General features: G+C 53.5%; 1 protein-coding gene across 4 annotated transcripts; it reads right to left on the bottom strand.

Moving 5' to 3' along the window:
- Window positions 1-1,047: 1,047 nt before the first annotated feature.
- On the bottom strand, window positions 1,048-12,026 carry SLC25A44 (solute carrier family 25 member 44). 4 transcript variants are annotated; one of them, XM_033093365.1, is made up of 5 exons: window positions 11,862-12,019; window positions 7,811-7,991; window positions 7,078-7,714; window positions 3,790-3,917; window positions 1,048-1,900 (listed from the first exon to the last, which is right to left on the bottom strand). In XM_033093365.1, exons 2-5 carry the CDS (start codon window positions 7,856-7,858, stop codon window positions 1,709-1,711), a joined length of 1,005 nt encoding a protein of 334 aa, XP_032949256.1. In that variant the 5' UTR covers window positions 7,859-7,991; window positions 11,862-12,019; the 3' UTR covers window positions 1,048-1,708. The 4 variants fall into 4 exon arrangements, 3 of the variants coding, with proteins under 3 accessions (XP_032949256.1, XP_032949257.1, XP_032949258.1); XM_033093366.1 differs by having other exon boundaries at window positions 7,811-7,939; XM_033093367.1 differs by lacking the exon at window positions 7,811-7,991.
- Between the last annotated feature and the right edge of the window lie 5,048 nt (window positions 12,027-17,074).

Here is a 17,074-nt window from a genome sequence, read left to right as displayed (position 1 = left end):
AGAGTGATCTGTGGGCCCACCCCTTTGGATGACCATTTATGGACAGAAATGGGAGGACTCTTGATAAAGTGCAAGAAGAGAGACAAAAATAAGTTAAAGGGAAAATAACCCTCAAAGATAAAAGACCAAGACGGGCAGTGGTGGTGGTTGAAGGTAGAGAAACGTGGTTTTCAGATTCTGATGTGGCCAGGGTGACAGAACAGGTGGCCAGGGGACAGCCTTAAGAAATGGCAAGGCTTCAGGTAGCTAGCACCTTTCATGTGGGCACTATGGCCTTTCCCAGGGGGTGGGACCAGTAAGGTCCGGAAGGTCGTCCAGGTCAAATGTCTCAAGGAGCAGTGCAGGCGTTGACAGGCCTTCTCGTTCCTTATGCAGCACCTCCACCTGCAACACAGGCTTGGTAGCTGAGGTGGGGAGAGTGAGGACGGAGGAGCGCTCATCCCGTAGCTCCTGAGCTCCACAGGTAATCTCGGCAGTATCGGGCTGGTAAACGCAGTGGTCCTGGTGTTAGGTGACTTGCTGACCCCCTCTTTACCATCTTCCAAGTGGCCTTCTAGTGGGTACAGTGCCCGGAAGACTTCACATCGGGGAGAAGAACAACAAGCAGTTCCACATCTCAGAGATTCCCATCCGGAGACAACGTCCGTTTCCATGAGTCCAAGTGACTGGGGTGTGCGTGTGTCATGTCATGACTGCCTGGGGTTGAGGACCCATGCCCTCTCCTAGGCCTGGCCCCGCTGGGCTGGGCACACAGACCCTCTTGTTGCTTTCCAAACCAGCTCCTCTCAACCTGACTTCAGGGCAGTGCTCCAAGCCCTGTGTGCCCCAGAGAGCCTGCCCTACTGAGAACTGTGCCCAGCACGGCAGCCATCTGGGCCAGGAGAAGCCCCAGCTCATATGTCCTGGGACTGCTGGGGCGCGAGGGACATGAAAGGCACAGGGAACTGGGCCGGAGGGAAAAGCTACATTACATTTTCCACCTGTCTGACGAGGGGGTGGGCTCTGACCGCAGGATGGGTGTTTAGCAGGATGAAGACAGTAGCCTAGTTCACAGATGTTAAAAAAATATATACACACAAAATAAAGTATCAACATTTCTCCCCAACCTAGTAACTCTCCACAGAGAGGACGAGTGCTCTGGCGAACCAGAGGTTTTTGCGGCTGTTACTCCCTGCGCAAGCGTGCCTGGCACCTTGTCCCCAGTGGCAGGGAAAAGCAGAGTCGTCTGGTGGGCAGCTCAGGCCCAAAATACAAACAAGCACGCCTACGAGATGAAGCAGGAAAGGGCTGGCGGCAGCTGCTTAGAACCGGGGTTGGAGGCCCAGGGGGAAGAACCAGTGGGAGTGAACAAGCCCCGCGTACAGCTCCACTCAGGATGTCAGGGACACGGGGAGAGTCAGACGAAGGGTCGGCAGGGCAGGCGTGAAGTGGGGCTGGCGGGGAGGACAGGTTTCCTTAGGGCAGGACAGAGTACAGGGACAGACGGAGGGAGGGAGCCATTTGGCAAAAAAATGAAAAAGAACAGGGGCACGGGATCCAAGTGGGCGCCTCTCCAGCCAGAGCAGCTCAGCTTCCGTGCCTGTCCCGGAAGGGCACCTGGCCCCGGGCAGTGCTAGCTGTGTGGGGGGGCACTTGGAGAAGGTGGCCCCCGTCCTCTGCCCCAGCCAGGGGCAGTGTGGAGGGCAGCAGGCTTCTCTCTCACCGCGGGTTACCAGTGTCTGGAGTCCACCAGCTCGGGTCGCAGGCTGAGCTTCTTGAGGCTCTCGTAGCCCACCACAATGACAATGGTGGAGGGCGTGGCTGAGATGATTCTGGCTGAGAGGCCCTTCATGAGGCCCCAGGGCCCCTCTTCTGCCATGAGCTGTCGGAAGGTCAGGATGATGGAGTTCTTGCCCTCGACCTGGAACCATCAACACAGCGGAGGTCACAGTCTGCAGTCAGAGCCCCTGCTGGGTCTCCCCTGCTGAGGCAGGAATCAGGGAAATGGCACTTGGGAGTCGGGGCTTGCCTCTGCTTCCGAGCGCCAGCACGGCCATTTAGGATGGGCTCTGGTGCCGGGCTGCCTGGGTCTGCATTCTCCCCAATTTACTAGCAGCAGAACCTCAGGTGCTTTACTTCCTTAACTCTGCACCTATAAAGCAGTGATGATCGTTCCTATGTCGTGTGGCTATTCTGAGCAGTAAACAAAAGAATACTTGTAAATGATTCGTTTACAAGAATGGAGCCTGGCCGATAGTAAGTGCTCCGTAAACACCAGCCAGTGCTAACACCAGTAGGGAAGCTGCACCGCCACGAGTGTGGACTGGGTGTTTCCCTCCCACCTCAGGGAGGCTGGATTCAGTCACCCGCAGCTAAGGTCCTCCGCCAGTCTGATTTTGACTGGTCACCTCAATCCCTCGAACTCCCATGGCTAGAGCCCTCCCCTCTGACCCTGTTGGTCCCCAAGCACCTGTCTTCACTGTCACAGTGAAAGCCTTGCTGAGGCAGAGAGCTCCTCTTCTCAACCTCCCCTCTGACCCTGTTGGTCCCCAAGCACCTGTCTTCACTGTCACAGTGAAAGCCTTGCTGAGGCAGAGAGCTCCTCTTCTCAACCTTCCCCACCCCTCATGCCCTGCCACCAAACTCTGCCTTTAGACCCCACGCTCCAGCCCTCAGACAAGGCAGGAGAGCCCGTCTGGTCCCCTGTGCTGAGTGTCACAGGTGACCTCATCCAGGCTCAGAGCACCTGCCCACTCCACGCTCCCTGGGCCTCTCAGTCCTTTCATCTGACCACCCTGCTGCCCTGGCCTCCCACGGATCCAAGGCCTCGCAAGGGCCCTCCAGCTACGCCCTCTGTCTCCTGCGGCCTGGGAGCACCTCCAGGTAGAGACCTGTCCTTTCTCTGATCTCCTTGGGGGACACCCAGAACAGGACTCAGGAGAGAATGAGGACGGAACCTGCGCACTTTGGTACTTGCAAACCAATCAGATGCCAATTTATTCATTTTCAAATGTGTGTGGTAGGAGGGAGGGCACTGTCTTCCAGAGGCAAAAATACCTCGATTTACCTGCCACCTCCACCCCCACACTGTGTATCATGGAAACTGACTGCCCGCAACCTGCTAAGGTCGTTTTCCTTCCCTCCGTTCCCCATCATAACCAAATGACCCGCCTCTCCTGGACAGCTTTCCTCTTCAGCTACCCAAATCAGACATTGAAACCCCCCATTCTCTTGACCTAAAGCTTTATACAGCAAAAGCTGCTGTATATTAAAATATAAAATGCATGTATTACATAGCATCGTTCAGATTCTATTTCCTCACACTAGGTGCTGTGAAAGTGTTTTTGAGCTAACTGAAGACGGACTGTAACTTCTGGACAACACCACCAAGGGCGCGTCAGCGTTCCTGCTGAGTGCGCACAGTACCATCTGTGAAACCTGTTCCAGAACAGTCACTGTCACTGTAGAAAGCTCAGAGCCCCACGGAGAAACCAGACAGACTTAGGAAATTAACTGAAATCGGTATTTCTAATCACCACCACAAATCTGCAAGACAGGAAAAGGTGGTTGATAGGCTATGCTAACAGGATGAAAGGCTGGAAGCAGTAAGAATTCCTAGAGGCCTGCAAGGCAGCAGACAGGATGAGAGAAACACGCGAGGTCCTTCAGAGTGCTCGGCTGGTCTCTAGATGGTACGTCATAACACACAGAAGGGGCCTGGACGACCAGGACGCAGAGGTCAGGGCGAGGAGGCCGGGCCTGAACATCACGCTGCTAATGGCCCGCGTGGGAGGAGGAGGCTGGTCTTACCTGCACTCGGGTTCGGATGACGTCCATGGGATTGGTGAGGATGGAAGCAGTGGCGGCAGCCAGGGGGCCTGAGATGGCTTGAAAGACAATGTGAGGACACTCCTTAGGGCAGAGGCACGAGAGCTGCTCTGGAGGGAGGGAAGACAGCGCCTTAAGACATGGGGCCCCAGCCCGTCGGTCCTCACACTGCTGCTGCCAACGAGGGCAAGCCTCAGCCTCCTAAGAGGTGCCACCCCCAGTAACTCCCATCTCTTTTTCTCTTTGCTTCCTTCTGAACCAAGAAAAATTTTAAATCTCAGGACTCTTCCAGAACTGGTTATATCACTGTTCTGGACAAAATTCCTCTGGAGGAGGGATTTCAAAACCTCTTTGCTGGGGGATGGCCCGTTAGCTCAGTTGGTTAGAGCGCAGTGCTCTTACAACAAGGTTGCCGGTTCCATCCCCACGTGGGCCACTGAGAGCTGCGCCCTCCACAACTAGATTGAAACAACTACTCGACTTGGAGCTGATGGGTCCTGGAAAAACAGATTTAAAACAAAGAAAAGTTTAAAAAAAAAATCTAAAACAAAAACCTCTTTGCTTGCTGACTCCCTTCATATCCCATGGACAGAATCCTCCCTGATGGGAAAATCCTACATAGGGGCTCTACTCCTCCCGACTCGTAAGCTAGACAAGCACACACTACATTATTTTCTACTGCCTGCACTGAATAACTGATAGGACACATTAAAAAGCGGTGACCCTGACTGTCTCTAAGGAAGGGAGCTGGGTGGCTGGTGGAGGAGGAGCCTTTTCACGACATACGTTTTCCTACCTTTTCGACTTTGAACCCACGTGAATGATTTTACCAATAACAACAATTACAAGGGAAAGTCATATCCTATAGGGAGGACTTTTCTCCAGCTTATATCAAGAAAGAAAAAATCATTTTTCAAAATGCTGGTGAAGACGGGATAGTTCACCCGTCCCAGTCCCAGTACCACTAGGAAGTTCACCTGCCGTTGAGTGTTTTGCTTCACCCTCTGGAGGCGAAAGACAAGTTCATTCATTCATTCATTCAACAAAGACGTACTGAGTGGCGACCATAAGCCAGTGCCCCCGGGTTCTGAGAGTGTAACAGTGAATAAAAGAGCCTCAAATCCCACCTTCCTAGGAAGTTTACAGACAGGCAATAAATAAGCAAGCAAAATACATAGCTGTATCAGAAGGTGATGTGTGCTAGCTAGAGATGAAAATAGAGCCAGAAAGGGAGATAGGAAATGCCTAGGATAGGGGACGAAAGGGCTGCCATTTTAAATAAGGTTGTCATGGAAGCCTCTCAAGAAGGCAAAGCTTGAGCAAAGACCTGAAGGAGAGGGCAGGCCATGTGGCTCTGGGGAAAGAACTTTCCAAGCAGAGAATATCCTGTGCAAAGGCCCTGAGGAGCACAGCTGAAGTCTTCCAGGAGCAGCAAGGCCAATACGCCCGGAGCAGAATGTGAGAGAGAATAGTAGATGAGGTCAAAGAGGCTTGCCACTTAGGACCCTGAGGCCATCGCAAGGACTCCGGCTTTTACTCTCAAGGATTCCTTTTCTCTCTACACTTCAGCTGCCTTAACACCTTCAAGACTTCTCTCATGTTTGGGTAATTTGTAGTCACGCAACCAAAGACAAACGGCATGGTGGGGGTTGGCAGGGCAGACGCGAGCCTCGTGGCAGTGGCTCTTCCCTCAGTCCTACCAGAGCCACCTCTTCCCGGATTTGCAATCACTTTCTCCCCAGGGGCAGCATACAAAGTGAACTGGTGGCTCCACCTCACGGGCATCCTGTTTCTCTGAACAGAAAGCACTTTGCAACCATTAAAGGGTAGAGTCTGGCCTGGCCCTGCCAGCCTCCCTGGGCCTGTCTGCACTGGCCCCAGGCCTGCGAGCTGTAGCAGGATCCAGACTCCAAGTCTAGTCACGCACACAGGCCACCTTCCTGGGGCTTAGGAGAGGATGGAAAGGCCGAAGGCAAGAAGGTGGGGGACGGAGGTCTTTCTGTCTCCATCATTTATTTAACAAATGTTTACTGGGCACCTACTACCTGACTGACGTCCCTCCTGGCTAAATGACTTTGGACAAGTCATAAAAATCAATATTTATTTAATGCTTACTAATGCCAGCCACTGAGATAAGCACTAGATATAAAACAGAAATAGACGGGGAAACGCCTTCATGGAACTTAAGAGCCTAATTAAGGAGCTGGGAGTGGGAATGAGGTAAATACCAATCGTGACAAGTGCTGTGAAGTAGTAAGGGGCTGACAAAGAAAACGCAAAGTGTCCTCTTTCCAGCTGGGTACTTCAAAAAGCCGTCTTTGCGAAGGTGGCAGGGAAGCTAAGGCCAGAGGCCTGAGAAGGACCCAGCCACGAGAGCGAAAGTGGGGAATCGTATTCCAGGAGGAGCCTTGTCTGCAAAGGCGTTGAGGTGCGAACAGAGCTTGGTGAGCTTCAGGCACCGAGAGAGAGACAGCGACAGTGGCCCGGGGTGAGGAAAGGGAGAGCAGCACGAGGCGGGGCTGGCGAAGCGGACGGCTCGTCTGCACCTGTGTCCTGTGGGCCGCATTCGACTTCATTCTAAATGCCCTTAGTCAGCACGGGTACATTTTCACCAAAAGGGAGTGATGAGAACGAGTCTCCTCACTCAGCAGACACTTACTGGGCACTTTGCCTCAGGCCCTGACATACGCAGTGCTCACAGCCTGGCACATCGTGGGTATTCAACAGATGTTAGTTTCCTCCCCCTGCCAAGAACCTTGCCCGTCAATTCTATCTCAACAGAGCTGGAAAAATACGCGTTAAAAAATAAAAGGCCTTTCTCCCCCCTGTAGAAGCGCTAAGGCCCCCACGAATAACTGACTCCAAGGCAAGGGTTACCACGGCCTTAAGATGCCCGGCTCTGCTTGTCTGATGCCCCCACTCTAACATAAGCTCCGCCAAGGGAAGGACAGGGTCCTGGTCATCCCGGATGCCTCTGGGGTCGGCTGTTCGCGAGTGACCCGCCCCTTCTCCCAGTCGGCCTCCCACCGCACCACGCACCACGCACCACGCACCACGCACCACGCACCACGCACCACGCACCACGCACCACGCACCACGCACCACGCACCACGCACCACGCACCACGCACCACGCACCACGCACCACGCACCACGCACCACGCACCACGCACCACGCACCACGCACCACGCACCACGCACCACGCACCACGCACCACGCACCACGCACCACGAGCGAGCGCGCCCTCTCGCCCTCCCTGGCCCGGCGCACCTGCGTAGAAGTGGTAGAAGGGCCACCAGACGGCGCTGTTGGGGATGTAAGTGAGCAGGGAAGCCACGTAGCCTCGGTAGAAGCCCCGGAGCCCGTCGGCCCGCAGGATCTGCCTGATGATGTCCTTGGTTTGGCCGAAGGCGATCACGCCGTGTCCCTGGGCGCTGCCCCGCACTTGGAAGCGGCCCGCGCTCTCGCCCTGGCGCTGCATCATGAGGTGCTGTGACACCACGTCGATGGGCACCGTGATGCTCTGGGCCACCAGGGAGGCCGAGCCCCCGGCCACCAGCGACTTGACCGTGTTGCTCTGGCTGTACTCGGCCACGAACTTCCGGGTGAGCTCGTACGTGGTGACGTAGCACTGGCCCGAGATGAGCGTGAAGGTGTTGACGAGGAAGCCCCGGTAGAGGCCGGCCACGCCGTCGGCGCGCAGGATCTTGACGAAGGCGTCCGCGGTGCCCTGGTACAGGCTGCGGCCCTTCTGCACCTGCAGCCGCGTGCGGATGAGGGTGAAGGGGTACACGCTGACGCGGATGGCCATGGTCATGGCCACGCCCAGCACGTAGAACTTGCGCTTGTCCAGATGCTCCCACTCGATGATCTGGATGTTGCGCTTGTCCTCCATGGCGCCGGCGCCCTGCGAGGGGGGCGGGTGTGAGCCGGGCTCCGCCGGGCTCCGCGGCCCCCTCCCGCCCCCGCATCCGTCCTTCTAAGTCCAGAAGCCGCTCCTCACCTGTGACTCCCCGGCCCCCACTGGCGCCTCGGCTCCCTTCCCCATCATTGCGGTGTCGGCCTCTGCCCGGCTCCTGGCGTCATGGCCCCCGCCAGGCAGCGCGCAGGGTACTGCGGACAGACCGACTACCTGGCAGGATGCGAGGCCGGTCAGCAGGCTGAGGGGGTGTCACCAGTGACATCTAGGAGGAAGCGCTCCACGTGTGAGGCTCCAGGCCAACGGAGGCCCTGCCTGTGGCCCTGCACCCTCCTCACCTTCCCAGCTGACTCGCCTGACTTGACTTGCGGTTTCCAGCTGGCCCCTCTGAGCCCCCCAGCCCACACGCACCCCGCTTACATTTTCTCCAGTCCGCTTCAGGAGAAAGTGTGGGGAAGAAATTAAGGGGGGCTTTCACACCACGGGGGGCACGCATGCGCGCACGCACACACACATACACCTCCCCTCCCTCCAATGAAAGGAGTTAGAACATTAGGAATGAGGCAAAGGTCAGAGTCCTCTTTGGTTATTAGATAACTCACTCTAGAAAGGAAAGAGCCACCTGATGGGTCTTGAGAACTACAGGGTAGAGAACATGTTGGTCCCTTTCATCCCTAAGGACATAAATCATAACCTCAGTCCCACATACGGAAGGGAGAGTCACCTAACAGAGAGGACCCACTCTGCCTTCGAGAAACTCAGTCTGTTTCCACTTGCTGTGGGCAGAGGTGGCCCTTCCTCCCCAGCCTCAGCCTGGGCCATCCACCAAGTCCAGTGGGGCAATCTGTCCTTTAAGGCCCTTCAAGAGCAAGTGGTCACTGTCTCCCCTGTCCTCGGTGACTGTCATCCAGTTACATCTGAGATGCAGCAAGACTAGGACTTACTGAGCACGTACCTATTACCTCCTGTGATCCTCACACTTAACCTGTGTAGTTAGACACTTCTGCTAAACGAGGAAATAGAGGGTCAGAGACATTAACAGGAACAGGCCCAAGGTCACGCAGCTGGTCAGTGGTGGAGGCAGGATCGGAGCCAAGAATTCTCTACTCCACCTTCTACCCTGGGAGTTGGGCAGCTCCAGCACGGGTCACTGCTCACACTAAAGCTGCCGTTCCCACACGGGAGGCAGAATGCATGCCAGGGGTAAACACAAGCTCCTGGCCCCTCCGATGCCCAGGGAGTTCTCTCAGCTTTGTCCCAGAAACATCAAGAGCTGCCTCTGCTTTCTCTGTGCTTGTGGAGTGAGCGAGCTGAGCGGCTGGGCAGTCACACTGTTGCACAAGACAAATACCACGGGCCCGGCAGGACGGCCTCCTGCAGGGCGCATGCAAACCGTGTGCTAAGCAGTGTGCAGAGACAGAACAAAGGGCTCTGTTCCAGGACCGGTTTCGGGGACCCACCTCAACTTGTCAAGCTGAATCATGAAGCACCGACATCTCCTGATGAGAAATCCTAAGGCAGGAGCCAGTGGCCACTTTGCTCCGTCTCTGACATGTGCCAATCTTATTTTAAATTCCCAGAAGTAAGGGGGGACTCTCCAAGGCTGGGGCAGGGATCTCCCGCCATTGCCATGGTGACAGGAGAAGCCACTAAGGGGCATGCCTTGGAGGGATAAGCCTCTAGTGAAGGAGAAGAGGGCATTGCATCCACCCCCCACTACCCCTTCAAAAGCTGGGGCTGCTCCTGGAAGGTGGGATCTCAACCTGCTCTTTGTTGTTACGTGACCCCCAACACTCCTGCTGAACTATCACCGCCAGCTCCTGTCTGACCTTCTGGAAAGCCCTCCTTGCAGACACGTGTTGCAGACTTCCTCTAGCCTGCCCTTCTCCCAACTCGATCAGCCCACCTCATCACGGCTCTTCCCAGACCCCCGTTTGTATGCCCGGCTGCAGTTCTGAGCTGCCCCCATCTTTTAACACTGCTGGGGTACAAAGGCTGAAGTGCTGCTTATGGGGGCCCGACATGACCTACGATGGCCTCAGGTCATCAAATGGGATGTCAGAGGCAGAACCCCCACTACCAAGCCCACACGTGCAAAGGGACACAAGCGGTGGGCCCGGGACACCGCCGCTCTTCTTCCACTTTGTACCAGAAAAGTCACACTAGACTATTTACCGGGTTCTGAGATAAGATTCTGGTTCAAGGCAGTGACAAGGCAGTGTCACCTCGAAGGCAAGGTCATGCAGTGGAAGGAACACTAGTAATCAGGACACTCAGGTTTGAGCTCCAGTTCCATCACTTACTGGTCTGACTGGAACCGAGTCACTTCAGTGAAATTGTTTCCTCATCTGTGAGATGGGGCTAATCAAGCCTGCTACAGCTCTAGTCACACACCCCTTAACGAGAAGGATACATTCTGAGAAATGTGTCATTGGGCGCTTTTGTCACCGTGCTTTTGTCACCATGTGAACATCAGAGGCCCTCACACACACCCACGTGGCGTAACCTGCTCCACACCCAGGCCAGCCTGCGGTGTGGCCTATTGCTCCCGGGCTACAAGCCTGTACAGCAGGTCACTGTACTAACACTGTAGGCAATCGGAACACAATGGTGAGTAGTTGTGTATCTAAGCCATTGCCGTACGTAGTAAAACTACGTTATAAAAGAGAACAACGGCACACCTGGACAGGGCACTCCCCACAGATGGAACCTGCAGGACCGGAAGCTGCTCTGGGGGTCAGTGAGGGCGTGGGGAGTGGGTGTGACGGCCTAGGCCTACTGTAACTACTGCAGACTGTACACACACGGCACACAAGCTACACTACATTTACAAAACAACACGCGATGTGTGAGGCTGCTGCTGGCGTGACACAGCACACGGTTTCTGCAAACTTTCTTTTCTATAAGTAGAAAGAGTACAGTCTAAAATGATTAAAAAGTATAGTGTAGTAAACACATAAACCAGTAACACTCGTTCATTACCAAGTATTACGTGCTGTACATGACTGTGTGTGCTGTACTTTATACAACGGGCAGCGCGTAGGTCTGTCTAGTCTTATGGGAGCACTGTTATACATGCGGTCCATTGTTGACAGAAACGTTATGCAGTGCACGACTGTAGACTAGTGTGGTGCAACTCATGTGAGCTAATGTGTGTGGAAGCCCTTGTCAGCAGCAGACAGCCGGCACTGCAGCAAGCTCTCCTGCACAGAGCTGCTCTGCATCCTCGCTACTCAGCCTGCTGCACAGACCGGCAGCATGGGTGAGAAATGCAGAATTTCAAAACGCACGCTCATCTGCTGAATTCGAGCCAACAGTTTAACAAGATCCGGAGCAATTAACATGTGTATCAGTGTAGGAAGCACTGCTTTAAATATGAAGGACGGTCAGCATTGTAACAATGATAACCACCTCCCTGAAAGTCCAGGACCGTTATGACTGGGTTAGGAGCCCTGACTCCACCCTGACTGGTCACCAGTACTGGGCCCAGGGATGACGACTGGACTCGTGCAGATCACTCAACCACCCCTACCAAACTAAGTCACCTTCTGTAACTCCCAACAAGACACCCCTGGGGATTGGGCCCGATTTCTCAGCTGCGGACGAGATCTTTGCTTCCTCCTCCTGTTCCTCTGTTCTCCCTAGGACATGTGCAGCAGCGCTCTGCATTCTGGAGCTACCTACACGATTGTGAATACATTTAGACGCTTGCCCATCTGTCTAATGAACATGCATTTCCTTAGGGGAGGTCCCTGGGGATACCTCCCCTCTGGGATTCGGTGAAATTCCCAACCAGCCTTGCTCTAGTGCTCAGTAGGGACCCACGTGACGCCTCATCACAGGCACCACATGACAATCCTCTCCACCTACTCCACAGGACACCCCCTTCATACAGCGTCTGTCCTGCCCCGCACAGCCTCTGGGTCCTCGGTCATGCCAATCGCCATGCTTCAGCGAACCTCCTGCGCCTCCGCCAGGAAGAGATGCCTCGTTACAGTCGTCCTTCATCCCCACAACTGCGTGGCGGGCTCCCGCGGAACTGCAGCGGGACACTGCAGACACCCGTCGCCTCCTTGACAGGTCCAGGTCCTCGGAGACCTTAGTCCTCAGGCACCCCAAACCAGTGGTTTCTCACCTTCTCAGATCAGGGCGGTCCCGCCGCGTCTGAGGCGAACTCCAAGCCCAGACCTCTAGGCCGCAGCTCCCACTCTATCCTCTGCTCCCAGAGACTGCCGGCCTCGGGTCGCATCTTCCTCCATCTCGGCAGGACTCCGGGTACTGCCGGAACCGGAAATTGGGGCGCAATCACTCCCGCCCCCCGAGGATGAACGGTGGGCAACTGCACCAATAGCGTCTGAGCTTTTGAGCCTCGCCTCCCGGCCCTGGGAGCTGGGGTAGATGGTCCTGGCGGCCATCTTGAGTCCGGGCATAGGCCACGCCTCCATTCGCTTCTCCATGCCCTCCGCTCTACGGCGCGTGCGTGTCCTTTCTAATTCGCGAAAAGCGAAGTCACCCGGTGCTTCTTGACGATCCAGTTCTAAACGGGTCACCTTGTGTTTGGGGTCTGTTAGAATCCTTAGGTTTGGGGTCTGTTAGAATCCTAATCTGTAATTTTCGTGTAACTTTTCTCATCTATGACCCCCAAACAGTAGAGGCCAATGCGCTGCAGGAGGAACTAAGGGTAGACTACCAATTTTGAGTCTTGGGAACTCAAGAAATTGCTGGAATAGGGGACACCCTGGAAGTGGAATAAGTGGCAGTTAGAGTCTCTTTCAACTCTGAAGCGATTTGCCTGTACATGGATTTAAAACAAGAGGAAGAGCTCTTTAAATGAGGGGCTGGGAGACCTGGAGTGGAGTCAATTAATTTCAAAACAGATATTTCTGCAACTCAAGAGCAAAAAGACAAACAACCCAATTTAGAAATGGGCAAAAGACTTGAATAGACATTTCTCCAAAAAACGTACAAATGGGGCCGCCCGGTGGCTCAGGCGGTTAGAGTTCATGCTCCTAACTCCAAAGGCTGCCGGTTTGATTCCCACATGGGCCAGTAGTGGGCTCTCGACCATAAGGTTGCCAGTTCAATTCCTCGAGTCCCGCAAGGGATGGTGGGCTGCGCCCCCTGCAACTAGCAATGGCAACTGGACCTGGAGCTGAGCTGCGCCCTCCACAACTAAGATTGAAAGGACAACAACTTGACTTGGACTTGGAAAAAAGTCCTGGAAGTACACACTGTTCCCCAATAAAGTCCTGTACCCCTTCCCCAATAACAATAATAATAAAACATGTACAAATGGCCGACAAACACATGAAAAGGTACTCGGTATCATTAGTCATTAGGGAAATGCAAATCAAAACCGTAATGAGCTCCACTTCACACCCATGAGGCCCGCTGAAATTAAAACAGACAAATAAACAGAAACCAACAAACAGAAACCCAGGAAACAGCAAGTGTCAACAAGGATGTGGAGAAATTGGAACCCTCAGACATTGCTTATAGGAATGAAAAAGGTGCAGCCGCAAATGGTGCAGCCGCGGTGGAAACTAGTTTAGTGGTTCCTCAATAAAGTAAACAAAATTACCATATGACGAGGCAATTTCACTCTGAATATATACCCCCAAAGAACTGAAAACAAGTGTTCAAACCCCAGCTGTACATGAAACAGGTGGTGGTACACACCCACACAAGGGAATATTATTCGGTAATAAAAAGGAATGAAGTACTGACACACCTACAACATGGATGAACCTTGAAACCACTATGCTAAGTAATCCAGACACAAGTCACATATTGTGTGATTCCATTTATGTGAAATATGCAGAATAGACAAATCTATAGAGACAGAAAGTAGATTAGTGATTGCCGGGGGCCGGGGTGGGGGGAGAGACGAAGAATGAGGAATGACTGCTCAATTAGTGAAGAGTTTCATTTGGTGAAAATATTCTGCAGGAGTGGTGAAGATTGTACAATATTGTGAATGACTAAACATCACTAATAGTAAATGTTATGTGTATTTTACTACAATAAAAAAATTGGGGGGAAAAAATGATACCTCTGGGATAGATCCCTGCTGATTTGTGTTTACACTGCTTCAAAACATCTAGTGGATATTTCGAATTTAGTGTAATGGTTAGTTCTGTGTCAGTTTCACTAGGCTAGCATACCTAGTTATTCAATCAAACACTAATATGTATCCTTGCGGTGAAGGTACTTTGTAGGTGTGGTTAACATCTACAATCAGTCGACTTCAAGTAAAAGAGATTAGCTTGTTAATGTAGATGGGCTACATCTAATTAGTCGAAAGGTCTTTAGGGCAAAACTGAGGTTTCTATGAGGAGGAAATTCTGCATCAAGACTTCAGTATCAGCTCCCGCCCCTAGAATTTCCAGACAGCACACCTGCCCTACAAAGTTCAGATGTGCCAGCCTCCACAATGGCATAACCAATTCCTTGAAGGTTATATACCGGAGAACCCTGGCAGATAATTAGCACATCAAAAATGGAATGCCTGTTCTTCCCCCAAATCTCACCTACCTGCTGTCTTCCTCATTTCAGTTCATTGGCAACTCCATCCCTTCCATTTGCCCAGACCAAAAACCTGGGAGCCATCCTTCAATGTTCTCTTTTTCTCACATGTCCCATGCAACCCATAATCAAATACCATTGGCCTTAACTTAGATTAACTTAATATGTCCAGAGCTTGACCACTATCCCTACCTCCATACTACCACCTCGGTCCCAGCCACCATTATCTCTCACCTGGATTATTCCAGTAGCTTTGTCACTGGTTTCTTTGCTCCACGCTTGCTTCTGCTACATTCTAATCACAATACTCAGTATGCGAGGCACACAGACACACAATGACACGGCAACACTGTATACAGAGGGTTACACGGAGGCGTGCACAGGGCACTGACTCCGTGTGGTGTGGGAGGTTAGAGAAGAAGGCACAGAGGACCACGTTCCAGGTGGAAGAAGGAGCACGCCCCAAGGGGCCTCACTGTTAGCGCCTGAGGCAAGATGGCTATTCATGTCTGTGTCACCAAGGCATGGGACAATGCTGGGCACCCAGGAAAGGTTTCCGTGACACTGCATGGAGGGCACAGAGACTGCAGTGGTGCCAAGGTGTGCGCGGAGGAGCTGGAGGTGAGGCAGGCCATTGGGGTGTGTGTGTGTGTGTGTGTGTGTGTGTTTTGTTCTGAATTCAATGAAACGCCATTCAGAGTTTTAGGGAGAATTTTGTTTCTTAGTAAGCTTCCCTGGAGCCTGACCAGAGAGGGCTGCATGAATGGAGCAGGAAAAGGAGGCAGAGATTGGTTAGGGGTTGGCTCTGGTTGTCTCAGTCAGGTGGCCTGGTCCTCATGGGACTGGAAAGGTGCTGAGGAATGTCAGGGAGGGAGGAGGAGCAGGAGATGGGACCAGTGGCCCACTCAGTGTGGACAGGGTGAGAGAGAATGTGGGATGAGCCCCAAGTTTCTTCCGGGCAGTGTGATTAACGGGTGTGAGGACCATCGGTGAGGGGGCAGGTTTGGAGGGGTGATAACTTCAGCTCGGGACATGTTGCATTACACCCGCCTGTGGTGTGTCCGGGTCAAGATAACAGTAGCTAGAGAGGGAGGCAAGAAGCCTGAGCCAGGGATACACTGTTCCCGGTCCCTCCCCACCAGTCCAGCTGGGCTCTGACTGTTGTCAGCCCGTCCCTATGGCTGGAAGACAAGCCCTGCGAGGGCCGGAAGCAGGTCTTATTCAGGTGTCTCTTCAGCTCTCTAGGTCAGGTCTGGAACCATCACAGGTACTAAGTGAGTGTCTGCTGAATGAACGGACAGACGTCCTTGGCTAACAGGTGCGGTGATGGTGGTGGGGGAGCAACATGTCCAAGGGGACTTTTAAGGGGGACAAGAGAAGACACGCTTGGAGGAGACAGAAGCAGTGACCAGCGAGGTAGGAAGGGAAGCAAGAGCACTGCAACCAGAGGCCAAAGGACAGGTGGTACCTGAAGGAACTGTCACCAAGGTCAAAGGCTGCAGAGAGGTCGCATAGGGAGAGACTGACCAAGGCTTTGCTGTCATGAATGGCAGGCATTTGCAGGGTACCCTGTCACTGTAGTGCCTGCCTCCCTCACAGTGATGGGGTCAGGATACCTCCTGTCCCCAGGGTGGGGATAGTCCAGCTGGGGAAACACGTGTACCGTTATGGTTGGGACTAAATTCCTCCTGAGTGACACCGCCAGCGAGTGCTGGGGAAACTGGGGCAGAGCCATCAGCCAGTCTGGGGCAGGCCGGAGAGAGGTGTGAAGGAGAGCGCCTCTGAATTGTACATGACAGGGAGGAGTGCTGCAGAGTCGCTGGGAGAGGCGGAGAAGGGGAGGGGCAGGGAGGGGTCCACAATGCTTAAAGAAGAAAGCTTCCTGTGTTCTCTCCATCGGACAGGTGAACAAACGAGGTGCAGACTGGAAAGGCTAATGGCAGGGAAGGCCCAAGGAGCCCTGGCCCCGGTGCCCTATCCACTGCCCCACGCTGCCCCACAGCCCCTGGCCTTCTCGGTCATCGGGGAGCCACCAGAAAGGAAATTTGGAAAGCATGCTTGGAAAACAAAAGCCAGGCCTTGGGGTAAAAGTGTGGTGGGTAATGGACAGAGGCAAAGGGGCCAGCAGGGGAGAAAGAACTAGAAAAGCCAAGGGACTCCAATCAAGGAGCCATGGCAGACAGGGTCTGGAAGACACATGTGCCTCATGCCCACTGGGGCATATCCACAACTGCCAAGACGAGAAACAACCTACGTGTCCGACTGCAGGGGCGTGGGTAAAGAAACTGGGGTCTCTGCACACCATGGAGTATTATTCAGCCTCCAAAAAGGAAGGAAAGCCTGTCACAGGCTACAACGTAGCTAAACCTTGAGGACATTATGCTGAGTGAAACGGGCCAGTCACAGAAGGACAGATACTCTGTGATTCCCCTGACCTGAGGGACCTCACATCACGGGGAGCGGAAGGGCGTGGTGGTTGGCGGAGGGGTCTGGGAGCTGCTGTCCTGTGGATACAGACTTTCAGTTCTGCAGGATGGAGGCCTCGAGAATTGTTGCACAATGAAGCGAATGAACTTAACACTATGAACTGTACACTTTCAAATGGCCAAAGGGATACATTTATATAGTATGTGCTTCTTACCACAATTCAAACTTTTTTAAAAACTAAAAAAAGAAGCCACAGTATCAGAGACTTGTGAGGTTAGGGGTGGCCAAGGTGTACAGACTACATAGAAATCAAGGTGGTCAGGAGCTTATGGGTAATTGGGGAGAGTCATCTGAGCAGAGGTGGGGAAAACGACCAGACCACAGGGGACACAAGAG

Source organism: Rhinolophus ferrumequinum, chromosome 22, assembly GCF_004115265.2.
Source record: "Rhinolophus ferrumequinum isolate MPI-CBG mRhiFer1 chromosome 22, mRhiFer1_v1.p, whole genome shotgun sequence".
NCBI classification, from domain to species: domain Eukaryota; kingdom Metazoa; phylum Chordata; class Mammalia; order Chiroptera; family Rhinolophidae; genus Rhinolophus; species Rhinolophus ferrumequinum.
The sequence above is the reverse complement of the archived record's forward strand: the minus strand, read 5'-3'. Positions and strand labels throughout refer to the sequence as shown.